The sequence below is a fragment of the Aotus nancymaae genome, unplaced genomic scaffold, assembly GCF_030222135.1.
Source record: "Aotus nancymaae isolate 86718 unplaced genomic scaffold, 86718_ANA_hifiasm-v0.15.2.pri h1tg000014l, whole genome shotgun sequence".
Taxonomy (NCBI): Eukaryota; Metazoa; Chordata; class Mammalia; order Primates; family Aotidae; genus Aotus; species Aotus nancymaae.
Window position 1 is genome coordinate 124,341,014 of NW_026988425.1, and position 26,469 is coordinate 124,367,482.

The following is a 26,469-nucleotide window of genomic DNA, read 5'->3' on the forward strand; positions in this document are numbered from 1 at the left end:
AACTTTGGAGGGCTACAGCCTATGACTGTCACTCCATCTGGGGGAATCTCAGGACACAGGGAAATGCTGCTGCTGCCCATTGAGGAAGGGGAGGCTGATGCTGCTTTCCTGTGAGCCACCTGTGCAGGTTATGATGTGTTTCCTCAGAGCCTGGGACTGACTAACGCCGGCTGGGCCACGTGGGAGGCAGGTGCCCTGTCAGGCAGCAGTGGTACGGCAGCGCTCTCCTCTATCGAACAGCTGCCGTGCTGAGGACCTGGGGATCTGGAGGGCGCTTGCCTTGTTCTTCACTGACCCTCCACGTGAGTCTCTGGGACCCAGACTGCTCCAGCTGGTGCCAGCCTGTAGTTAGTCACCTCACCTCTGATACTTCACTGCTCCGGCTGCAGGAGCGCAAAGCAGTGCTCTGCTCCTAGTGCCTAGCATGCAGTGGGGAGGAACTAGGCTGGTGTCTGCAGGAGAAGTCCTCGGCCCATGTGGGGCAGGTTTGGGCCAGGCCTGTGCCACTGTGCCTGTGACCCAGGCTGGGAGCAGGGAGCTTCAGGTCTTTGGGCTGCTTTAAGCCTGTTTTTCCTGGGCCCGGAGGGCTTCCTGGAGGAGAAGGTTCATAGCTTCCAGGGCCCCTCCTGCCAGTGTGAACTTGGGTGTGAATTAATGAAAAGCAGATGGGCTCAGATGTCCCTGGAATTCCACATAAAGTTGAATGGTAGAATGTTACCAGCCATGTGTTCTTGGCGGAACCAAAAGTACTCAGAGTGTTGCTGAAGCTGCCAAGTCCTCAGAGTAGCCTTTGCCGAATTTGTGATTCATGGGATGATGTGCTTTTCTCCACCAAGTGAAGCCCTGGAGAGAACGGCCCCTAACCCTCAGTCATTCCAGACTTAGACCGTGGTACAGCATGTGGCCCCCTGTTTTTAAGCCAATATGCCCATTTCAGGGCAGGAAGGGGCCAGGGTCTGGCCCAGTCATGGTGGGATATTGGGCACCCTGGAATCCTAGACAGAAGGATGAAGCTTTGGGATTGGGGAGGGAGGGGATGGGCCGAGCAGGCCCCACAGGGTTCAGGGCACCTGGATGCCGACCACATTGACCCGTTGTTCAGAATCTCGCCCTAGCTCTCCTCTGCCTGGGCCTAATGAGAACGATCGTCTCTCAGCTGGGCAGGTGGACATCTGTGAACTTCATCTCATTACAGCTCTCAAAGGAGGCAGAGTGTATATGCTCCCCTTAGCTTCTGTCTTCACCAAACTCTTAAAATGTGGAGTGTAGGAAATTCTTCCCCTGCAGGGTTCAGGATAAAGGAAATGACACCCAAGGCTTGGTTCTTTGTACTTGTTCCAGCCACTGGGTATTTAGAGAAAGAGCTTGACATGTAGGTGGTCTCTGGTCCAACTTCACCCCCTTTTTTGGTGAGATCTGGAACTTGCACAAGGACTGGATCTTTGGCTCAGCTTTCAGACCTTGAAGGATCCACAAGGAAGCTTTGGTCTGGGTACAGCCCTCAAGAAGGGCCTTAGAGGTAGCCAGCCCAGTGGGGAAGGTGAGGCTTAGCAAACTCTTGAGGTGTTCCCATGGCAGGGCCAGAACGCAGGCCTGGCACTCTTCACCCAGGGGCCTTCTGGGCTGCGGCAGTTTGGAGTAAGTCAGGAGCCTAATGTTTAACGACCTCTGTGTAAGAACATGATAATGATGGTGACAGCAGGGACGCTAGGAAGGAGTGTGGATGGACATCCGAGTAAGAGACCCCCAGTGTCTCCAGGAACCACTTGCTGTGTAAGATGACCCACATCCACCGTCGCTGGACCTGGTGCAGATTCTGAGTTGGGTCAAAGCCTGAGGAACTGAGTTGGAGAGTCTTTGCTCAGTCCATGTCATGGACTTGCTTTTGGTGCTCTGGGCTGGGGTCAGATGTAAGTGTGTTCCTGTTCTTGCGAGAAGTTTCCTTGCCAAAAGACCATCATTTGAGTGCCTGGCATTCATTTTTATTTCTAATTGTGAAAGTTGAGCATGTTAATTAAGGATGATTTGGGAAACGAGAAAGTATCAAGAAAAATTACCAAGGAGGAATATCAATAACTTTAATTCCACCACTCACAAGTCTCTGCTGTTAAAACCTGGGATCATCTCATACAAACCATTTGCTGTCCTGCTTTAATACCCTATCAGGCTCACGACCCCAAGGCACTGACTGCTTTCTGACCTGGTCTGAATGGTTGCCTGGTGTGCGCTTGTCTTGCACTGAGAGCGCCAGTGATTGGCTGTCCTGGGACAGCACCAGGACAGCGTCCACCTCATTATTTTTAGGGCAAATTGCTTCTTTTCAGAAAGGAAGGATGAGTCTGCTTATCCACAAGCAAGGCCTGAAAGCGTCCAGGTACACACCCGGGCAGAGTGGGTGGGTGAATGGCTGTTGGATGTCTAAAAGGGTTTTGCAGTGAACAGAAGTCACTGTTTAAGTAGCGTTTACACAACAGAGGGTCCCCAGGCTGCTCTGCACCTGGGAGTTTCAGACTCTTCTGAATAGGCCTCCCCTGGACCCTCAGATCTTGGAGGGTTTGTGATCCAGCCTCAGACACCAGGGTCCTGAGATCTTGCATTCCAGGGAAAGGTGAGATTGTCTCACTGCAGAGGCCTGGCCACGTGGGCTCAGGGGTTTCTACATCCCTCAGTCCCCGTGTCTGCCCTGCGGCTCTCTGTGTTCCCAGTGTCCTTGGTCCCGCTCAGAATGCACAGACCTGATGGCACCAGTGAGAAAGAACAGGCTGTGTGAGCTCTGCCTGGCCTAGGCATGTGCTGGCCATGGGCTCCATGCCTAGCCTTCTCCATGGGCCACGAGGTCGGCCAGCAGCCTCAGCAGCTGCTGAGATTAGCGCCTGTGTGTGGTGCTACTTGGTGTGCCTCTGGCTTCTGGCCCTGTGCTGGCCCTGTGGAAGGGCCTGTCAGCACTACTATCTCCTGGGGACAGGAGCACCATCCTCAGGGCTGGGTCTGCTGACCTGCTCTGCACATTTCCAGCCTCCTGTATGCTTCCTAGCTCTGAATTATGACCACTGGCCTGATTTATTTCTTCTGACCTTTGCAAACTGTTAGGTGGCAGAGATCAATGAATAGAAACTTAATAAAAGGCTGTATTAAATCCCACACATCCAAGACTGGGCCAAGTTCTCTTAGGACTGAGCATCACCAGATAGAACCCAGAGACCACTGGCATTGAGACCTCCAGGGTGGCTACTTGGAGTTTTTGTAGGGAGGTCAGTTTCTTGACGGTGGAGCATGACGAGGCCAGACCCTCCTCCCCATCTTATCTGCAGCCACCACACAGCCTACCTGGACTGTGGGCTCTGTTGTTGCCACCTTGGAGTGTGCGGTTTGCCCTGCGCCTTCCAGGGAGGAGGGACTGGGAAGGGACCCAGGGCCAGGGGACTGGGCTCAAGGGTGGCTTCACATCTGCTGATTTTGTGGCTTGATTTCCTGGTCTGTCACTTAGGGAGTTTTACTGGGGCCTGTTAAAGGGTGAGTGCCTGGAGGTGTCAGAACAGGGGCTTGTGGCCCTGGTCATCCAGTAGTTAGTGGGGATGTTTACAGCCACCCGTGCTGGGCCTTCACTGGAGAGGAAGTCACGCCTGCGTTAAGTGCTTGGGAAACCTGTCCCTGGCATTCTGTAACCCGTAGCTACAGGTGCTCTGGGTGTTGCCTCCCGCCTGTAGAAGGCCCCCTTGTGAAGAGGGGAGCCCCAGGTTGGGGGGCCTGGGCCGGGCAAAGTCCCTGCCATCTGGCCTGCCCACCTGGGCCTGGCGGTGTTGGGCCTGGTCCCAGCAGGGCTTGGGCTGCTTCCAGATCTGTTTTCATTTTCAATTCCCTTTATTGCTAAAACCACCTCGGGCCGCAGAGAACAAACTGTTGTCCTCAGCTGACCTCGGATTCCTGGCCTCAATTGTTTGCCTTTTGCTAATTTTAGCTTCTGATCATTTCCACCCTTATCCTCCCCCTAAAGGGAGACACAGACCAAGAATAGCTGCTGGGAAGGGGGGCTGCGGTGGCTGTGGCCAGAGTTCCAACAGTGAGCTGGCAGGGCTGTGGGGTGGCTTGCTGTGGCCAGGTCTGGGGCAGGTCGCTCTCGGCCGGCAGCCCCTCACACCCTTCCCCTGTCTCACCAAGGACCCTGTACTGCAGGTGTGGGCCTCAGAGGAAAAGAGGACTTCTCTGTTTCTTCTTTTAAGCAAAAACCAGACTGCTTCTGGGGAAAACCTGCACCCCCACGACCCTGCCTAGCTTGAAGACCCCTGGGAGTCCCTCACTCCCCTGAGCCCTTCAGACGCCAGGACCCAGTTGTAATCTGGGGTCAGACGTGGCGCTTGACTGCAGCCAAGTCCTGGAGACAGCGCCAGTGCGGAGGCCTCAGCCTGTCCAGTCCCTACCCAGCTTGGCCCTGGAGCCTGGCACAGCTCTGCCTTCCCAGCGAGTGCCAGGCTGCAGTTGACCGACAGCAATGGGACAGTTCAGGACATCAGCCCAGGCCTGCAGGATGGGACCTTGCCTGCCTGTGGCAGGCAGAGAATCAGCTAACCAAACCCCAACTGTAGTGTGGTAGGGAGCAGGCCTGAGGAGAGCCTGAGGAGGAATGGGCTGAAAGCCAGCGAGGAGGAGTGGCCTCCGGGTGGGGCCTGGGGTTGCAATCCCTGTCCAGATAGTAATAGTTAGGTTTTTTTTTTTCCTTTTCTTTTCTTTTTCTTTCTTTTTTTTTTTTTTTTGAGACAGAATTTCGCTCTTGTTGCCTAGGTTGGGGTGCAATGGCATGATCTCGGCTCACTGCAACCTCTGCCTCCTGGGTTCAAGCAGTTCTCCTGCCTCAGCCTTGCATGCACCCACCACTATGCCCAGCTAAATTTTTGTATTTTTAGAAGAGATAGGATTTCACTATGTTGGCCAGGCTGGTCTCGAACTCCTAACCTCAAGTGATCCGCCCACCTTGGCCTCCCAAAGTGCTGGGATTATAGGTGTGAGGCACTGTGCTTAGCTGTATTAATAGTTCTGTTTGGACAACTTCAGACAGACACCCACATGCTAGCCCCCTGCAGTCTTATCTCTACCCCTCCCCGACCCTGCCCCCTCCAGTTGTTTTGAAGGAAATCCCAGATGCAATATCAATTTGTCCGTAAATATTTTAATGCCTTACATCTTCAAATGAAAGCCTGATACATCTAATTTTACTAGTGGGCTAATAGTAAATGTAGAGCGAAGAATCCAAAGCCTGAAGTCACCCCACATGACTTGGTATCAGGACTTGTGTGGGTCCAACCCTAAAGCCCCAAGCTTGGGGTTGGAGCCACCATTTAAAGAAGTGATGGAGCCTATCTCGCCGTCCTCAGCTTCAAGTTATAACTAGTTGTAAGTAAAAAGAAGGCAACAAGGACACAGGTGTTTATGAGATCAAAAGCAACAGCAACCAAAGCAATCAACAGTGCTACTAAGGTAACACGGATAGGTGAGGAAGAGGCGGGGCGCTCAGTAAGTGTCTTTTGTGGACGGTCCCTCACCTCCCCTGAGCAGAGGGGCAGGGTGTCATCTCCGCACAGAAGACGGCTTCTGAAGATGAGCCACTAGGAGAAAAAAGTGACACCCTAAGGAAAGGCTGGGCTGCGAGAACGCTACACCCATCCCATTTTGTAAATGGTGTTAAAAATTGTATTAGAATAGTGCATATGGTAATACACACAGCTTAAAGATCCCATCGTTCTGTACATTTATTGTGATAAGCAGGTCACCCCCCCACCCTCTGCCAGCTTCTTCAGCTACTTCCTTTGTTATTTACCTGCCCAACTCGATAGCGTGCTCATAGGGGCTCTTAGAAGAGTGTTAGGCGTTACCTCCTGACTTCCCATGATGGCACATGAGTGCCTGCAAGCTGGCACCCTTCCCCCCACCCGTGTGATTATTGGATATTTAGGATGGAGTCAGCAGGCAGTATTTTGGGGATCATGACAGTTAATGCTAGTTGTGGGTCACCCATACTTTACACATGTTAATTTCCCTTAGATTCAATAGTCACCGTTGCTGCTTGGTCTTCCCAGTGTTGTCCCACAGTCCCGCCCGAGTGTGGCCTGCTCACTGTGGCCTGTGCAGTGTCTCTGTGGGGGTTGGCTGTCATCCTGGGATTCCTCCCTACCATCCAGGCCCCACTTCCTGGAGCCCCTGCGTCTGCTTCTTGGTGGAGCTCCTGCTGCATAGCCTCCTGGAAGGGGGTACACTAGAGGCCATTTTTCCTTTCCTTCTAACTTTTATTTTAGGTTCGGGGGTACATATGCAGGTTTGTTATGTGGGTAAACTGCATGTCATGGGGTTTGGTGTTTTCATTATTTCTTCACCCGGGTAATAAGCAGAGTACCCGATAGGTAGCCTTGTCAGGCTTCACCTCCTCCCACGTGCTCAAGTAGGCCCTGGTGTCTGTTGTTCTCTTCTTTGTGTCCATGTTTACTCAGTGTGTTGCTCCCACTTATAAGTGAGAACATGCAGGGTTTGGTTTTCTGTTCCTGCGTTAATTCACTTACGAGAATGGGAGGCCATTGTTTCAAGGCTCACATGTCTGAAACGTCTTGATCCTGGTCTGAGGTTGGTTCATGTTTGTCTGGGTTGAATCGTAGGTGGGACCGGTTTCCTTATGGGGTTTGGAAGGCTTTACTGCAGTCTCTGATGTCTGATGTTGCTGTGGTGAAGACGGAAGCGGTTCTGATTCTGACCGCGTGTACCTGCTGGTCTCTGCGTCTCGAGGCCCTTTGGGCTCGTGTCTTTACCCAGGGCTTGGAGGTGCACACGTGTGTAGAGGTGCTTGGCCACACTCTGCCCTGCAGCGGGCCCTTCAGGTGGCGTCTGGAAGACACTCTTGCCCTTTCTTTGCAGGCACCTCACCCCCTGTGTTCTCAGGGCTGCCTGCAGTGGCCCCTTTCATTTGGAGCTGTTGGACTGACCCTTCCATTTGTATATTTTTTCTCTCTCATCTATTTGCATTTTTGCTCTGTTTTCTGTGAAATTCTCTCAGTTTTCTAACCCCGCTATTGGGATTTTTATTTCTGCCACATTTTTCCTTCTTTCCTTTCAGACTTGGGTTTCTGGGCCTCCCTTTGTAAAGGCGCATGTGGTTGTTGCTTCCGCGGGTCCGTCTGCGGTGGGGATGTTAGTGACGGCTCTGGCAGTCTTCCCCTTGCGTGGCCTGTGCTCCCTCCACATCGCCCGTCCCTGCACCTTGGTCTGGGTCTCGCCCACCCAAGTCAGGCTCTTCTGCATTGTCTGATGATCCTTGATGTCTGGTGGTGGCCCAGAGAACTTGACCTGGGTGGGGTTCCTGGGCACCCGGTGGGCTCGGCCACGGTGGCCTCCTGTGGGTGGTCTACAGGGCCATCTCCTTCAGGGTTGCCCCCGCAAGAGGAGTGTTCTGTTCCTGCCTGGGGTCGGGGAGGGTGGTCCTGTTGCTGCACTGGGAGAGAAGCTGGGAGGCAGCACTCAGTCAGCGGCCCTTCCCCACACCCCTGTTCTGGAGGCTGCCCTACTCCGAGCTGTGTCTGGAGTCCTCGGTCCAGAGCTCCCTCCTGTGTGGACCCTCCCAGTCAGCCAGCCTCTGGTCCCTGGTAGGTGCATGAAGGGCAGGCAGCCATCTGTAAGGCGGGGAAAGACCTTGTGTCCACAGGTGCTTTATCTGATGTTCAGGTGTCCCCCCACCCCCACTAGAGACTCCTGAGCCTCTGTGGGGTAACGTGGATTGCTTTCTTGCTTTCTCTGCTGTCTTTCTAATGTCTTGCTTCCAGATTATTATTGTTATTCTCTTTCCCTTTTGCTTTGTCTGTTAAAATCCACTTTCTTTGTAGTGGGATCTGGGGCCAGAAGGGTGGTGAGTGCCTGTGCCTGATCTGCCATCTTTATCCAGAGTTCTTTGAGGCTTTGGTCCAGTGCAGGAGTGTGGGGAGAGATGAGAAGTAGGTTAGTACTAGGCAGGGGTGGCTGAGTTGTCCAGCCGCTGGGCAGCCAGCATCTCCTTTTTTCTTGCCCAACAATCTTATCTGGGAGTTTGCCAGAGATACACCCAGCAATATTCTGGAAGCAACTGAAGGCAGCTCACAAAAAGACACTTGTGCAGAGGAAGGAGAAGGTCCAAACCTAAGGTTGGCAGGTTAACTGTATTGTCTGCATTCTTCTAGCTTCCAGCAAAACACGTTTTCCCAGGTGGCTGGTCAGCTCCCCTGTGGTTAACATTCTTGCAGCAATGGACGAGAGTTCCAGCTGCTCCACTGGCATTCAGTACTGTCATTGCTTTGGATTTTAACCATTCTCATAAATGTGTATAGTGATATCTCATTATTATAATTTGAATTTCCATCATAACAAATGACACTGAGCACCTTTTCACACGTTGTTTACCGTCTGTTGATCTTTGGTTGAGTGTTCCGATCTTTTGTTCATTTTTTTAAATTGGGCGTTTGCTTATTGTTGAGATTGAGTTCTTTATGTACTTTAGATACAAGTTGCCTTTACTTCGGATCAGCCTCAAATAAAAGCAATTTTATCAGCTAAATAAACCTGGCTCTAATTGTGGATTCCAACCTCATGTTCCTGTCTTGCCTTGGTGTTTCAGAGACTCTCTGAAGAGGTGGACAGGAATGTCATCCCTGGGCCATCACTGCCATCGGGGCTGTGTTAGTGTTCCAGCAGCCACGCTGCCTCCAATGCCCAGAACAAGGCTCCTGAAGCCAGGGAACAGTCCCTTCAAGATGGCAGAGGAAAGGCGGGGGCAGGGGTCAGCTGGACGTGCATCACCCCCCGGGCTCAGGGAAGATGCTCCTGGCTTCTCTTGGGAGGCAGTTAGTGATGAGGCCCTCACAGTGGAAAGGAAATGGAAATGTGTGTTCTTTGGGTTCAGTTCCCATGAGTCCACAGGTAACACCGTTCATCTGGAGAAGGCCTTTACTTGCAGCAATCCATGATCTGGAAGCTTTCTGGGGCAAGGGGCAGATACACCTTTCCCTGCATATCCCTTCAGAAGCAACAGGGGTTGTGACTTGGGCGTGTGCGTGAAGGAAAGAAGCTCCAGAGCCCTTGTCTCAGGTGGCTTCTGGCCTTCTGTTGGCAGAAACCATCAGTATTCTGCTATTGCTGTTTTTAAAAGGGACCTCGAGAATGGAAATTTTCAAATGTGTTTTGTAACCCTTAGCCAAAGGAGAGCAAATACCTTTATGAAACTCTGGCATGTGGTCCTTTTAACCTTTCCAGGCAGTGTACTGGTGCATGCAAACTAGTGCTGTTCCCTTCTGGGGTCAGGGGTGCTGGGTTCTGTGGAAGCAGTCCCAGTTGTGAGCTGGAGCTTGGGTGAAAGGTGTATGGGTGTGTACATACACCACTTTGTTATAAGTGTTATTGCATTAATTCGGCTGTCCAAAGCGATTGATTTGATGAAGACAGAAATGCAGAAAGGACAGTCACACACATATCCCGTCTTCCCGAGGTAACCTCTGTTTCCTTCCTGCAATTTTGTGTGTGCATTTGAGGGTGGGGCTCAGCCACTTGGTAGTCTGTTTTCTTCCCTGTCCACCTACCCGGGGCTGTTTATGAGCAGCCCACGTTGGTGGTTCACAAGAACATTCGAGAGAGACGGTGGGCCCACTCTGTGTGCTTACTCTCCCTCGTCTAGCCCACCCAACAGATGAAGCCTGGTTCCAGCAACCTTGGGGATGACACCAAGGAGCACCGAGCCCCCCACCCCCCATGTTGTGGTCCTGGGGGAGGGAGGTAGGCAGGACACAGGACAGTGCTCCTGCCCCAGTGGCTCCTCCCAGTTCTTGCCAGCCTCCCTTGCCATCAGGCAGACCCAGGTAGCCTCGGGTCTTAGAGTCCCGTACAGAGCTGTTGCAGAGGGGGTCACTCCAACCTTGAAGCTTCTGGGGGCCTAGCCATGGGATAGTACAGAGTGTGGCACTGCTTTTCCTCCTGGCTGGTGTCCCTGGGGTCAGCTCCCTTAAGGTTAGGGCCCTGTTCTAGGCTAGGACAGGGAAGGGCATAGGAAACAGGGCCAGCAGGATACAGGGAAGAAGGGAGGGCACGGACACGCATCGGGCAGGCCTGTGCCCAGAAGAGGGTGGGCTTTGTCTCCCAAGGAGAGGCGGCCCCCCCCAGAGCAGTGGTCTCTCCACATGGCAGGCAGCGGGGCTCTGTTTCAGGGCGGTCCCCTCTCCAGTGCTCTTAGGCTTCGACCAGCCTGAGCAGGATGCAGGGGCTACTAGACCTGTGGGCAGAGCTGAGGGACAGGGCCTGGGGCTGCCAGGCCACCAAGAAGGATTCAGAACACAAGGCCTTTTCTAAAAGATAGGGGGTGATACCTTGCTCCTAATGGGCAAGACAGAAAGCCCCAGGTGGGCCTGTGGGCCTGGGCTGCTGCAGGAGAGGCCCGGGGGGCTTTCTAGCTCCTCCCTGGGGGTCTGGAAGTTCCTAGAAGTCCCTGGCACTGTGGAGCTGTTCCAGAAAAGACATCATTGTCCGATGTTGTTGTGGTGGTTTTGCCTCGGCTCCCTCAAAAACCAAAGGTGTTTTAAGCTTGTCGTCCAGATGACAAGCTCATTTTAATGAAAGCAACTCTCAAGAGTATATTGTTTTTATATTCTGCTGGAAACCTTGCCACATTTTTCCTGAGAAAACCGAGCCTGCTGTGCACCTGGAGCTGGCCAGGTGGCAGGTGCTGGGCCTGGAGGAAGAGTCCTCCAAGGCTCCTCCAGGGGTTCTGAGCACCAGAGTTTTGAGTGCGCTGCCTGGTGGCCCTCACCCTTCCCAGGGAACTGCCTGGCTCCTTCATCAGTTGCAGGGGAGCTGGGGAACAACTGTGGAGGTCCCCCACAGGTCCTCAGGCCCACATGCTGCAGCCTGGCTATGGGAGCAGCGGGGGCCCGGGGTGCAGAGGATAGGCTCGCCACACCATGGGCGGGTGCCCCTCCTTGCTCCTCCGGGACGTGAACGTGGGCAGCAGTGTTCCTATTCTGCCTGGGGAGGGGCTGTGACAATCTTTCTTCCAGCTGGAGCCTGGCCTCAGGCCCACCCATCTGGGTGTGTCACCTTGGTGAGGTCACTTGGTTCCTCACCTCTGACATGGGTTTCACATCAACACTTTCCTGTCTCTTGGGGTTGGTGGTCAGATGAGCCCAGTGCAGGCCAAAAGTAAAAGCTGCGTGCCTGTAAAGGGTGTACGTGCAGCTGTCGGTGCCGTTGAGTGCCTATAGCAGTCTAGCAGGGTGGGGTCTCTACTGGCAAGGCTCACCCAGGAGGCACTGAAGGAGAGGGCAGGGGAAGGAAGTGAAGGCTGGGGGAGGGGAGACACAGGAAGAGGAAGTGGGCTACCATGGTTGCAGAGGCTTTGCAGAGAGGGCCCCTCCCTCCGTGGCCTGGAGAGCCGGCTGAAGCACGGCCCAGGATGCAGAGCTGGGCTGGCTGTGCAGGGGCTTGTTGGTGTCAAGGGGCAGTGGGACTTCTCTCCTGTGACATCTCCCCTGTGACTGCCAAGGCTGGTGCTCCCACCAGACGTCCCAGCCAGAGGCGGGCCCAAGAGTCCTTTCCAAACTGCCTCTTCCCCTACCCCACACAAGGTCTGCCCTCTTCTTTCCCTCCTTCCTTTGCTTTTTGATGCAAGAGAAAACCCTTTCCCAGTAGTCTGCAGATTCCCTGGTTTCCACTCCTCACCAGCCCCTAGAGCGGCACTTGGGGTCTGCATCCTAGTGGCTGGATGGACTTGGCTCTCCTAGCTGCCAGCACCTGCCCCACTTACCTGGGTCAATTTTCAGCCCCCAGTGGTGTCAGTGCACAGAGGGATGGTCTTTTGGCAGGAGTGTGGCATTCAGGAGCCTGCAGGGAGCTTCTGACGTGTAATACAACCCTGGAACTGCTGCTGTTTAAATCCTTTGCTGAATATTTGTCACCCATAGCCTTTTAAGTCTGACCCATTCTAAACTGCTGGGCCTGTCAAATTATTTATCAGGGAGCGCCCTCCTCCAATAGGACAGTTAGCGACGTGACCCAAGGGCGCTGAAACCCTGAGCCCTGCACTGAGAGCAGCCCTACAAAGCTAGATTGGACCTAATGGTTATTTTTGAGTTTCTCATCCTGGAAGCTGCTGCCCAGCATGTTCTGAGGAGAATCTGCCTGGGCGACCATTGTTATTTTAAGAGAGCTCTTGGGGTAATCTGAGGAAATGTGCTTTGAAATAGGAATACAGAATGGGGCCAGTAATGTGCCCAGAGTGTGGAATGTCTGGTTTTTAATTGGCATTATTGATGGCTAGCATTTTCTAGTTTGCTATGGATTTTTTTGTTTTTAATTTAACTTTTTGAATAGGAAATGCATTTGTGTGTTTCAGAATCTAAAAGATTTAAGGAGTTTCCCCAGGGAAAATTCTGTCAACCTTCCACGTCCTCCATCTGCTCAATGTTCCCCTGGGTGATGTCTGTTCCGACTTTCCTAGGGACCCTCTCTCTGCACGGACCGGCCAAGGCACACGTACTTCCTTGCTGGTCATCTGTCCTCAACCTCATTTTCCTCATTCAGCTTGGAGATCTTTCCATAGCAGTTTGTAATACTTCTTTTTGTTAGTATTTTGTTGTCTTGGCGTTCCATAATTTATTGACAGGCCCCAGTGGAAGGTCATGAGTTGTTTTCAGATTCCCGATGCATTGAGTTATCAGGATCATATCCCATGTTGAAGGTGTGCATATGTGTTTGTAGGCTAGGATGTCAAAAGTTGAGATGTGGGGTAGAAGGGTGTGCACATTTCTGATGTTAATAGGTATTGCCAGTCACCCTCCGTGGAGGTTGTAGCAGTTTGCAGTTTGCACTCCCATCAGCAAGGCATGTCTGCTTACCCACAGCCTCACCAAGGCGTAGCTACAAGGCTGCACTTCAGTGGCTTTCATTTGTTGTTAGCTCCTGCTGGGCGAGGTGGAGCATCTTTTCAGGTGCTTGAGAGCCGTTTGTAGTTCCTTTTTTATGAATTGCCTTTGCCCATTTTTCTGTTGGATATTTTTCTTTTTTAAATTTCTGTGAGCTCTTTCTGTATTAGAGATTAGCCCTTTGTGGTAGGAGCTGCAAATATTTTTTCTCTCAGTTTGTCATTTATCTCTTGCCTTTGTTTATGATGTCTTAGTTCACAGAGAAGTATAGTATACCTTTTGGTGCAGTCAAATTTATTTTTATTTTTTATTTATTTATTTTTTGTGATGGAGTCTCGCTCAGTTGCCCAGGCTGGAATGCAGTGGTGCGATCTCAGCTCACTGCAGCTTCTGCCTCCCACGCTCAAGTGATTCTTCTGCTTCAGCTTCCTGAGTAGCTAGTGGCGTCAGCCACCATGCCCGGCTGATTTTTGCATTTTTAGTAGAAATGAGGTTTCACCATGTTGGCCAGGTTGGTCTTGAACTCCTGACCTCAGGTGATCCTCCTGCCTCAGCCTCCCAAAGTGGTGGGATTATAGGCGTGAGCTACCGCGCCCAGCGGTCAGTCTTTTCTTTTATGGCTTGTGGACTTTGATTCATAGAAGGAACTTCTATCTTACAGTTTTCTCCTAGAATGTTTGTGGTTATTTTTTACATTTGAATCTTTGACCCATTTAGAATTTATCCTGGTGTAGCGGGGGAGGAATGGATCTAACCTTGCTCCTGAAGTGTCCTGATACACGTATTGAGTGTCCCCTGCCACAAGGGTTCAAGATAACACTCCATCCTGTGCACAGTTACCACTGCCTTCAGTTCTAATTCTGCCATTCTTGCTGGGCTTCACTAGCCACGTAGCAGCTCACGGAACTGTTGAATCCTGGTGGTCTCGTTTCCCCCACATCGTTTTGCAGAATTTTTTTCTGGCTGTTCCTGTTTGTTTCTCTGTATGAATTTTTAGGATCAAGTTAACCTGTTTGAAAACAAAGCAAAGCAACAAGAAAAATGCCTACTTTGAAAAAATACCTTTGAATGCATTGTAGAAACGTGGAGACACATGTTTGTCCAAGGAAGGTTCTTCCAACACTGTGTGTGACAGTCTCCAGCCAGGCTTCAGCACCCTGCCAGCTCTCGCACGTGAAGGGTGGTCAGTGGCACCAGACCAGAGTGCCCTGGGACGGGGCACACCTGCCTCCCATGACCCTTTTACTACCGGGCGGTTCATGACCATGCGTCCCGGAGCCCCTTGGCGCACAGGTGATAACAGTGTTATCTCCTCCAGGCACCACTGTGCAGCAGGCATGTGCCTGGAGTATCCTCCCACTTAACCCTCAGTGACTGAGACACTGGCTGGATGACAATCACTGAGGCATCAACAGAGGAGTGGGGGTGGGTCAGGCTGCTTCTTTGCCACAGGCAGGCCCCAGCTGTGGCTCTAGCTCTGCCGCCAGCTGGCTAAGGGGCAGCTCACTCTCTCCTCCTGAGCCTCACTTCCCTTCCTGCTCAGTGGGTGAGTAAGAGCTTCCCAAGAGCTTCCTGGGAGACCATGTGCATGTCAGCTCCATGTGGCTTAACAAACCACTAGCATTTCTAGTGATGAGCAGGGCAGCCAAATGGCCTCCTAAGGAATTAGGAACTCCATCCTCCACCAGAGAGCGGGGAGGCCTTTCTGCCACCCGAGACGCTGTGTGCCTGAGTTTCACTGGAGGCCAGCAGTTGATCAACCCCCATGTTTGGCCATGTGCCGAGCTGCCCCAGAGCAGGAAGGCGAACAGGCTTCCTTGGAGTGGAAAACATGGCAGTCTTGAGGTTGGAAGCTGGAAGTGGCCCCAAGCCAGTGCCCACAGAGCAAAGTTGTCCATCGGTGAATGACAGCCCACTCACTGGTGGGGAATAGTCGGGGACGGGGGGCAGTGGCCTGGGAGCCCGAGGAGAAGCAGTTTCTCTTTGGGAGGCTTTCCCTGTGCCTCCCTTTGAATCTGACCAGTCCTGCCCCTGCCATTGCCCCTGTGGATCCTTGCGCTGCAGAGGTCTGCTGTTGTATCCAAGACACGATGGGTCATCTGTCTTTCCAGGACCTCCCGGTAGGAGTTGCATCTCTGTTTCTCCCTTCCGTGAAGGGGAGCTCAGCAGGGCTTCCCAGAGAAGACCCAGCAGGAGGTGAGCAGAAGAGGCCCTTGCAGCAAACGCTGTTCTGGCCCCAGCTTGGTGCATTGGGAATGTTGGAAAAATGACCCCACAACAGGCTTCCCACAGGAGGTTCACAGAAAGATGTGCAGTGTCGTTTATACAAGTGCAGTTGGAGCCAGGAGGGGCCCACTCACCTGTGGGATGATCGGTAGCAGTTTGGTGAAGGCTGGATGGTAGGAGGTAACTTGGAGCGTGCCCTTTGCGCAGGAGGGCAGAACAGAGTAGAGTTCACACCATAGCCCAAGTCTGAGCCAGGCTTTGAGCTGGAGCACGCACGCTCCTGAGCTGGCCGCACTTGCACGTGGCTGCTGTGGGGGAAAGGGGGAGGGCCTGGGGCGTGGGTGCTGAGGCGGATGAGGGGCTTGGATGGAGGAGAGAGAGCCTTGTGCTCCCCTCCCGGCTGGCTCTCTGAGGGAACACGCTGTCCCGCCCGGGCCTGCGGCTTGGGCAGGAGCAGCTTGTGGGACGCTGTGTTCCCTGATAAGATGAGGCAACTGCTTTCACTCTAGGCGCTGCTCCGCTCGTGGCCTCGCTGTGGCGCCAGGGAACATTTATGTAACTCGCAGCCCTGAGCAGCCGCCCCACCCGACCCCACCCCAGTCCCCCCAATCCCCACTCTCCCCACAACTCCGCGAGGCCCCCCACCCTGCATCCCCGGCCATGCAGCTTGACACCCGAAGAGTCCCTCGCTGCCTGGCACCCACAGGACCCCCAAGCCGCAGCCTGGCCTGGCCTGTCCCCCAGCTTCCCACTGTCCCCCCAGCCCTCCTGCAGCCTCCCTTCCAGGCTCTTGGGCACTTAGCCCCTCTCCAGGCTTGACCCCAGCCCCCTTCCTCTCACCCGGTCTCCTTACAAGGCCTAATCCCACCTTGTCCCAGGGCCCCCACCCTATGCACAGGAGCAGGCACACACAGCCAGGACCCTGGAGACCCCCACCTGGGGAACTGGAGTGGCTCCGGGATCCAGCAGGAAGGCTGGGAGCTACTCTGCAGGGGTCTGGAATCTCCTATGGGTTCTCTTGTCATTTCGGAGCTAGAGGGAGCCCTGTCTTTGTGAGTCCCTGTCATACTGTCTCCGTATCACATGCCTGGGAGGAGGCAGATGCAGGGTTTGAGCCCAGCACGGAGGGTGCTTGGTTGTGAGTCCGATGGGCTCCCTTTGCCTTAGAATGGGAGTTGGGCTCACTCTCTGAAGGGCGGGGCTGGCTGCCCCCCACCTCACTGGGTGCCCTGCTTCGCTCGCTGCTGGGCTGCACAGCCCCCAGAGTGTGTCCCCAGAACAGTTTTTAGAGTGAAGCTGGAGGCCATGAGCTCAAAACTGTTTTCATGACAATAGCACTGTTTGCCTCTTGCTCCCAGAGAATGCAGTAGGATATTGCAGGTGCTACAGGGAGGTGTGACGGCATTGTCCCTCTCAGAGGGACTGGAATGTGGCTTGGTGGAAGACCTTGTTTTGTTTTGATTTCTAATTTTGAAGATGATGAGTAGCAGGGGCTCTCGCCCACATACATGAAAGCTCCTGGGGCTCCTTGCCGACCATATGGGTGAAAGCGCCCTGGCATGCTGCTCCCTGTTCACACCCCCACCTGTTCCCCTCTCTGGGCTGCTCCTTGTCAGCCTCCTGGGTGCTACCTGAGTGTCACTACCAGGAGACCTGGCCAGACCCAGTGCTGGTCTTGCTAGTTTGAGCCATAACTCGAGTTTGGGGGCCAGTTCATTGGCCAGAGGAGCAGAGGATGGAGCCACCGTGGGGGCTGTGTCTGCCTGGGTCAGGACCGTGTCTCTGGGCCAGGCACCCATATGTGCCCTGTCCTGTCAAAGCACAGAGCTCTTGATATACAGTACAGGGAGGCTGAGCGCTGTGCTGGTGGAGTGGCTGCGCCGGACACCGCCTGCCTCCACTCCAGGCTGCCTGGCACCAGCGTCCCATCCGTGGATGCTGCAGTTCTCTGCAGCATCATGTGGCCCACCTGTAGCTGTGCACACCTCACATGCTTCCCTGGCCTGCAGGCAGAAGGAGCTAAAGGACAAGGCTCCTCACAAGGGCTATTAGGAAGCAAGGCTCAGTCTGAATTCGGGTTGGCCTCTCCCGCTCCCAACAGGCCCAAATCTGGGGAGACCCATTTGACAGGGCTAATGACTAAGAGCAACAGTAATAGCAGAGATTTCAGGAGTGCACATTTGGAACGTGCCAGGCACTGGGTTGAGGCGCGCCTGTGTCGACCCCCAGGAGGATGGGGCAGCGTGCTTACTTCCTGCAGCTGCTGTCACACATTGCCACAAACTGGGTGGCTGAAAAGCAACGGAAACTCACTCTCTTGCAGTTCCAGAAGTGAGGAGCCTTGAAAGCAAGGTGTTGGCAGGGTTAGTTTCTTCCAGAAGCTCTGAGGGAGAATCCGCTCCCTGCCTCCCCTTCCTTCCCCTGCCCACTTTCTCCCCCTTCTCTCTTGCTCCCTTTCCCCTCTCACTTGCTCCCTCCCCTCGTCCCTACCCTCCACACTTGGGAGCTCTTGTCCAGATCCTTACCTGATGACATCTGCAAAGACCTTTCTCCAAATAAGGTCACATGCACAGGTTCTGGGGGTCATGACTTGGTTGTGTCTTTTTGGGGACCATTATCTGCCCTACTGCAGGCAGCAAGGAGTTTGTTTGGGCCATACTGTCACAACTCAGTGCAAACAGGGTCTGAACCTCATCTGTCAGACCTGACATGGCTAATACTAAACCATTTATTTAATGCTGGGCTTCCCCAGGCTTTTAATGACAGTATGCATTGTGAATCTCCAAGAGTGGAATTATCATGCAACGTTTTCACTCTTTGGTTGACCAAATTTTTTATTCTGGAACTGATGAAGTTTTATACAATGATAACCTTTCTTTGAACATGTTTTGGGAAATATTGGACTAGATATATAAAGAATTAAACATTTCTTTTTATTGTTATGAAAGAAACAAATATGTATGTTTTTAAAAGACCCAAGTTGGACATGTGGCTCACGCTTATAATCCCAGCACTTCTGGAGGCTGAGGAGGATGCATCACTTGAGGTCAGAAGTTCAAGACCAGCCTGGCCAACATGGTAAAACCCTGTCTCTACTAAAAATACAAAAATTAGCCGGGCACGGATGGGCACCTGTAATCCCAGCTACTCAGGAGGCTGAGGCAAGAAAATTGCCTGAACCCAGGAGTCGGAGGTTGCAGTGAGCCGAGATCACACCACTGCACTCCAGCCTGGGTGACAGAGCGAGATTGTCTCAGATTAGATAGATAGATAGGTAGGTAGGTAGGTAGGTAGGTGAATACATACCCATAACACAGAGAGCTTGCAGCAAAAAACATGGTCTCACCAGTCCAGCCCCACTCCCTAGAGAACAATACTTCTTTTCTGATTTTAGTTGTCTTGATGGGTACTGCCATAAATGAACTGTATTTTATTGCTGTTTCTTGATTTATCAAATTTAGGTATTCGCTGTTATCATTATCCTCCTGCCATGAAATTTAAGGATTTACCTCACTCCTATCCGTCCCCTTCAACTCTTCCTAAATTGGTGGATGTATTATTTTACTTATTTTGTTGACTATCCTTGTAATTTTAAACCTCTGTGTTTCACTTAGACATGTCCTTTGTACTCTAAGTGCATTCCCACTTCCCTCTTAAATCCATGTTCTCTTCTGGGCTCATAGGTCCGTTGTGTGGCCTTTGTTTATAGGATTGGTTCTAAAACACTGACAGCTAGTGCTAAGGTTAGCATGACCACACTGTGTAAAGTTTCCATCAGCAGGGCCTGTGCTGGGATTACATTTCCTGCCACTACCTCGTAGACTTGTTGTGAAGGATAAGTAATAGAGCATAGGAGAAACCCCTACAACTGAGCTTGGCTCAGAGCTCTTGACTCATAATCATGTGGCATTTTAGTTTACATCTGATTTGAACCACACGTTTTTTTGTATGTCTTCTATTTTTCCTGGAGTTTCTAATTGCCTCTCTTTTTTCTTTTAAACAAAGAGTAATAATGTGCTTTTACTGTGTCCTGAAGTTTATCCAGCCTTATGGATATGGGGGGTGAGAAGGGATGAGGCCAGGTAGGAAGGGCAGCCCTGTGGCCACCCCTAATGCCAGAAGGGCTGCTTTCTGGGGTGCCAGAGCCCCCCACCCTGGTTCTTCCTGAGCAGTCGATGTCATCTTTGTGGTTGAGAATTTGCTGGGGTAAACGCTGGCCTGTCTCCCGCTCTGAGTGAGGGATGGGAAGGAGGAAGCAGCGTCCTGAGTGTAGCCCACCTTCGTCACCTCCCACCCCCACTGTGTTCCGCCGCCTCCCCACCTGCACAGGCCCCTGATGGGGTGCTCTGGGCTGCTGTCTGTCACCACGCTTGGGTCTGCGGGAACCTGTCTCGTTCTCCTGCTCTGCCAGCCAACCCTGGTTGGCCACTTTGGGACTTGAGTGAGAGAAGGAGTGGCAGACTGGTTGTAGAATTCCAGGCCCTGGAGATCCCTGAGGCTGACCCTCTCATGTTAACAGACTAGATGGAGAATTGTCTTCCTGCCCTGCAGAGGTCCAGAGTGTGGCTCCCGTGAGCAGCAGGGGTGCCTGGACTCCAGGAGGCCTGTGAAGCCAGGGCCTGGGCCTGTCATCCCCATGCGTTGGGGACCACTGGCCCTGCCTGGTGTGTGGTGCTTTCTGCTTTGTGGGATACTTAGGGGGTCCACGGCCAGGAGCCTGGGCCCTGCAGTTCAGCACCTGCAATGCTGTTTTATCCTAGGCCGCGTCCTCTTCCTCCATCCCAGGCGTGGGTGGGAGGGCAGGGGCCCACCTTCATCTCTGCTCTGAGGGATTTGTCACAGAAGCTCTTGGAGGTGGGGAACGTGGGAGGGGCAATGAGAGGCTGGGGTGTCGGGCGTCATGGGCCCTTTCCCAGGGAGGGTGTGCAGGCAGGGACAGGCCAGATACTGACGCTCTGCCCCTGTGCCCACAGGTGAGAGGCCCTTCGCCTGCAGCTGGCAGGACTGCAACAAGAAGTTCGCGCGTTCCGACGAGCTGGCGCGGCACTATCGCACGCACACGGGCGAGAAGAAGTTCAGCTGCCCCATCTGCGAAAAGCGCTTCATGCGCAGCGACCACCTGACCAAGCACGCGCGCCGCCACGCCAACTTCCACCCCGGCATGCTGCAGCGGCGCGGTGGGGGCTCGCGGACCGGCTCCCTCAGCGACTACAGCCGCTCTGACGCCAGCAGCCCCACCATCAGCCCGGCCAGCTCACCCTGAGCCCGCCACAGCCATGAGCAGCCGCTCCCGCCCCCTCGTGAGTCCCTGGCCTTTCCTTTTGTAGTAAGAAGAGAGAGAACTCGATGCGAAGTCCACGAAAAAAGAATTTTCTTCACCTCAGGTGTCAAAGTAAATTTGTGTAAAAAAAAAACCCACAAAAATTTCAAAAAACACCACCCACCAATTGCACAATAGATAGACCCACAAAGTTGAGATTCAGCGGTGTTGAACCCCCTTTCTCAGGGATGGACACGTTCCACGAGGTCAGTGAGGACACCCCTTCCTGCCGCCTTACTCTGTACATAGATTTGCACTCTGGAGTTTTCTGTTAGGTTTGGGGACACACTGGGGACAGAGCCGGCCAGCCAGTCTGGAGCTCAGCATCTGGCTGACTGGCCAGCCTGTGGGTCTGTTGGGAGCAGACGTGGTCACTGACGTTTGTGCTTCCGTGGCAGATTCCTAAGCAGCGGGCCTGAGCTCTCCCTGCCCGCCCTACCCAGCCTCTGGCCTCTGCCCCACAGGCCTGGCCGGACATTTGCAGTGCAGCTGATTCTGAGGGACAGGCCCCTGCAAAGGGAAGCCTTAAAGCTGTGCCGGGCCGGAGGAGCACTCCACCTTGATGACTGTGGAGTGGGCTTTCAGCCCTCTGCGCCCTGCCTGCCTCCCTCCTCGCCTTCAGGAGCCCTCTCCTAGGGCGCTTGGGAGCACTGGAAGCAGAGGTGCGAGCCCTGGCTGAACGCAGTGCTGCACCATCCGGCCTCCTCTGAGGCAGGGGCCAGGTCACACCTGCCGGGACTCCACTTCTTTGTGTCCCTATGGAAGGCATGTGGGACCCCATCACTATCATACCTGGGCCTCCGATGAGGAATTCTGGGCTTCTAAAAAGATGTCAGAAATTCCTGGTGGCACATCCAGTTCCGGAGTCCTCCTGCATGGGCACCTTTGTTGGAAATGGTGGGCAGGTCCTGGGGCCTCCTCATCAGAGGGTCTGTGTGTGCGGCTGTGCATGTGGCAGTGCACCGTGCTTCACAAAGAACATTTGGTAGCAAGAGACCGGAACATTGTGACTTGGACCTTTTCAGGAGCGGCGCAGATATTACAGGAAATGCTGTTGGAGAGCGTGCATTCTGCTTCCTCCCCAGGGAACGCCAGATGGAAAGTTGTAGGAGACGCTTTTCTCAGACCCACCACATCCCCAACTCAGACTTGGCAAACCTCCAGCGTCGCTGTGTCCCCTGGACTCTTCCTCCCTTTTCTTCCTGCTTCTCCCTGCCCTGCCTGGAGGTCCCAGGCCACATCCAGCTGGTGTGGCTGCTCTGGTGCCCCATCACTGGCCTTCTCCTGGCAGGAGAGAAGAAGCGGAGAGCCGGGGCCTGGGTTTGAGCCCTGGGCAGGTCAGTCAAGCTGTGGTCCAGCAAGCTCCTCTGCAGATGGCTGGAGTGTTGACCCCAGGCTTGTGGCCCAGGTACCGCCCTCCCTTCTTCCTCAGAGTTGGGGCCTGTAAATGCAAGGACCCAGGACAGTGTGTGCGTGTGTGCGTGTGTATGCGTGCATGTGCGCATCTGTATGTGTGCGTGCATGTACGTATCTGTGTGTGTGTGCATGCATGTGTGCGCGTGCACACACGCATGTGTGTTGGGGGGTGGGGGGATTGGGGTGGACTCAGGGTATCTTGCCAGAGATACCCGTTTTGATGAGTACCTATTTTGATGCAAAGGAATGGCCCTGGGACCTCAGAGGGCCACAGGTGGGCTTCCTGGGCTCAGTGTGCCTTGGTCGTGGCCATCCTGCTTCTACCCCGCCCCACCACAGTGTGGGGTGCAGCACAAACCCGGGACCCAGGCCCAGCCGCTGGCCACTGGGCAGGCTCCAGAGTGGATGAGTGCCCTCTGTCACAGCAGCTGCGCAGGCACAGTATGGCGTCAGGTGCCCGTTTCTCACTACTGTGTGTCAGCTGGGATTGGCCCACAGCATGGTCATAGCTTCCAGGTAGCACGATGGACCCTAAATTGGGCAGTAGCATTATTCCTGCTGCGGTGGGAACTGGCTGGGAGAGGGTCACCCCTGCTCTGGTTGGATACAGAGCTGGCCACTCTGGCTGCCGTGCTGTGTTTGGGCTCCCTGACAGCCCTGCTTGCATCGGGTCTGGAAGACAGAGTGGAATATTCAGTAGGGACCTTGACAGAAGAGAGCCCTGGGTGCTTGGGGTGCAAAGATCTTCATGCCCAGTTCCAAAGTGAGGTCCCTCCCAAAGTTGTTTTCGTGTGAGGCAGAGAAAGCCACACTCTGAATACATTTCATGTCTCAGGAATTCACATTCCAGGTTCAGGAATTTTATTCCAAAGTCCTCTGGTGCACTCACCATCCACCGTTCCCAAAGGCAGGGAGAGGGAGCAGCCCGTCCCTGGGAGGCCGGCAAAGTGCTCTCCAGGGAGGGGCCAGTCGTCCTTGTGATCTGCCCAGGGTGTCACGGCAGGAGATTTTCTAGCTTCACATCTGTCTGCACATAGGAAGGAAAAGATAGGACTCTAAACCTAGTCATCTTGGAATAAAAAGAAGAGCTGGTTTGTTTTAGAGCAGGGTGGGGGGTGGGGGAGGGAAGCGGGTGTTGGCTGTTTCCAAAGAGAGCACTTAATTTAATTTTTCCTTTAAATGACCCAGGGCTGTTCCGTCTGATAGATGGAAGGGTAACATTGCCTTAAAACAGAAATATGCAGACGTTGGCTATTTTTGGCGTAAGAGTGTGTCTTCATTCCCAAAGTGGTTCTCGTTTAATGGCAGGGTGCGGTCCTTAGGCCCCGGCCTGGACTGGGAAATGGGGGGAAGGCACCAGGAGAAAAATCCCGAGGGGTCCTCCTGGCCAGACCCTCCTGAATCATCTGGAGCTTAAACTCATCTCACCTGAAGGGTGGGGAGAAATCCATGAATCTCAGGAGCAGTTCACCGGGGTCCTCATGGGCAGATTTCCATCTCATCATGAAGTGAGGGATGCCCGTAGAAGAGGGTGGTGGGCATTGGAACACTGCCTCCACTGAAGCGGGCACACAGGGCGGCCCTCCTGAAACAGCCTTCATTTTCTTCAAACATGCAGAATGTTTTCTTCACAGCCTGCATCTATTTCAGCGTCTTCCATTTTTGTGGTTTATGGCCATGCTTGCCAGTTTTGATGGGGTTAAGAAATCAGGACTCATAGAAATAATACTGAAAACTCAAACCCTTATTTTGGGACTTCAGTTCTGGTGGTCCATAGGGGCAGAGATCTCAAAAGGAAGGTTGCCTGAGTGAAGGGAGAGTTCCCCTATAAAAGGCCTAAATTTACTTCAGGCTCAGCCATTGGGGGCTGGTATTGCTCATGCCCCAGATAAGAAAGTCCCTCTTTACATCAGCCATGTTAGGGGAATGGTTATCAGCTCCCCAAAGGCCTACTGGATCCTACAGCCATACAGGAAAACAGACGGACACAGCCCTTTCCTCAAAGAGCCCTGGGGTCCTGTCCTGCAGGGTGCTACGTAGGAACATGTAAAGATGTCCTGGATGGGAACATGGTCCTGGAGGAGCCCTACCTGCATTCTGCTGCACCCCTACCCATGACTCTCGAGTGCAAGATCCCCTCACTCCCAACCCTGACTTGTTTCCCAGGCCCCACACCGAGGCAGGTGCAGGATTCGCCATGGTGCAGCCTCCAGGTACAAACATCTAAGGCATGGCAACCCCAGGCCCTGCTGTACCCAGAGCACAACTCAGACCGTGAGGGGTCATTCAAAGGTGGGGATGGGCAGAGAGGGCTGGCCACTCTGCCTCAAGACTTGACCTCAAGTCTTCTGTCTCCCTGCACGGTGTGTCCAGAAAACCAGCCTCTTTCTTGCCAGAAGCAGGTGCTAAGATGGACTGCACAGGATCCTGGTGCTCCCTAGGGACCCATTCAGGATCTCAGCCGGGCAGGGGTGCCCCCCAACAGGAAGATGTGATCTGAGCAATAGTGTGGCCTTGTTTCTCTGCACTGGTTGTGGCTGTGTTTGCAGGGCTACCTGACCATTTTGACTTCTGACAGATGTCACTGATTTCCCCCCCCATTTAAAAAAGGTCATTTAGTCAGACTCAGTGCTAGAAGGTTTAAAGGGTATGTGATGTGTTGATCACGTCACAACCAGTAAGAACTACTTTGTAGTTATCTACATCTTTTGCTGTTTCCGTATACAATTCTGGTCACCATATTTTCCAAAGCTAAAATCTGAGGTGTAGGCTGATGGTTTTTGAAATCAGGATTAACCCAGGGAGAACCTGGTCCTATGACTAATTTTCCTGATTCTGAGGCTCTGAAGGCTTGTCTGAGACACATTCCAGAGACCTTTGTACCAGAACGTGGATGCATAGTCCAGCTTACTACTGACACGCCTGAGCACCCTTTAGGGTGAGGCGCCACCTCCTACCTGCTGTTCTTTCCCTCAGCATCAGAAGAGTTGAATTCGGCAGGAGATGGGAGCCTGGTCCACGAGGGAAGAGGAGCCGCGCTTGGTTTCTACTCACCCCCATGAAGATTTCGGACTTGCAGAGCGGCTGCCTGGCCCTGCCCTGCCTCTCTCTTTCTCATACAGCTTTAAAAACTTTACTACTTTTATTTAAAAAGGAACTGGATGGGAGAGAAGTAGCGTCCCCAACCCTACAAGTCACACATTCCGGGGCGGGGGTGGGCGGGTGGGGTGGCAAGGGAACTGCTTTCTTCCAGGCCTCAGGGTCCTTGCTCCCTGGCCTCTTCCTAGACGGCCCGTGGACAGGCCGCATCGCGTGCTCATTTGGAAAGCAGGTGTGTGAACTGAATGACCAAGGCTACACACTCAGTGCAGGAGCCACTGTACCTGGCTACCTTGAGAGGAGTGAGGGGCCATCTCCCATGTGGCTCTAGACACCACGTGGGCTCATCAGCTCCAGCGTCTGTGCCAGGTCCAGGTGCCTGCCTCTGGGTGTGTGAGTGGGAGACTTTGCTCCCTGGCCTCTCCCTGGAGGGGCCCCTGGTGCTGAGTACTGGGGCCTCGGGCTGGTCAGCCTCAGCAGGAGGGAGGCTCTCCTGAGCAACTATGCATTGTCATTGTCGGGTTTGGGGCTTGCAGTGGTTCCTTGGTGACTAGGAATTGCTTGTGTGCATGTGTTGGGTGCATGCTTCTGGGTCTCAGCTGCCCCAGGCCCGCACAGGCAACCCCTTCCCATCCAAAGCCATTGGTGGAGCTTCTCTGGAATCGTTTGCCAAAAGCCCAAGGCAGAATCCAAGGGTCCAAGACCATTTCCATGGAGCTCATGTTTTTCTTTTCTGTAGGAACTTTTTTTTAACCAGCACCCACCATAATTCCGAAGGCCATGTTTCATCTTTTCTGGATCACTACAGTGAAGTATTACAGTTGTACAGTTCCCAGTCTGGCCTTGGCTTGCTCGGATTAAACTTTGTATGTATTTTGTATGGCATAGATTCTATATTGTAATGATGTCCTATGCAAAAAGAAAAATTAACGAAATTGTAAATTTTATTGTTTTAATGTGTATGCATGTTTAGTGACGTTTACATTTTGAAATAAAATTTATGATTCATTATTTTATTTGCTGGAGCTAGTTTCTTTGAAGGGCATGTCTTACAGAGGCTCTGAGGGGAAGGGAACTGAAATGAATAAACTCAAGCAGTTGCAATTGACTGAGGGACTGAAGCTTGCCTGGAACTTAGCGGGTCCTATTCTGGAAGGAAGGCTTTGCAGAAGAGCTCTGAAGAGAGTGGGTGCTACTTTTGTCATCCCCTCCTGCCTGTGAGAGGCTATTTCAGCTCATCACATTCCCACCCCTCCATCCATCCCAAAGAGCATGGAGGAGAAAGGGATGTGGTGATGACAGATTCCGTCAAAGGGCACAGCACCTTTCCCTCAGAGTCCCACAGAAACACCTGGACTTCCTTTTCCTGGATCAAAGCCACCGCTTCTTTGAACCCCGGATACCCTGCTCGCCTCATCCTTCAGCCTAGAGTCTAGAAAACACCCCTGTTCTAGCTACCAAAGTTTCTCCAACTTACCATAGGCACTGACCCCAAAG

The 26,469-nt window shown here is 53.2% G+C and overlaps 1 protein-coding gene across 1 annotated transcript in view; it reads left to right on the plus strand.

Annotated features, from left to right (window-relative positions):
• KLF13 (KLF transcription factor 13) overlaps positions 1-25,988 on the plus strand; it is a 46,541-nt gene extending 20,553 nt beyond the window's left edge. Inside the window, exon 2 of the mRNA XM_021666813.2 lies at positions 20,111-25,988. Within this exon, the coding sequence (XP_021522488.2) occupies positions 20,111-20,400 (290 nt within the window). The 3' untranslated portion in view covers positions 20,401-25,988. The remainder of the gene's footprint in view (positions 1-20,110) is intronic.
• Positions 25,989-26,469: the final 481 nt, after the last annotated feature.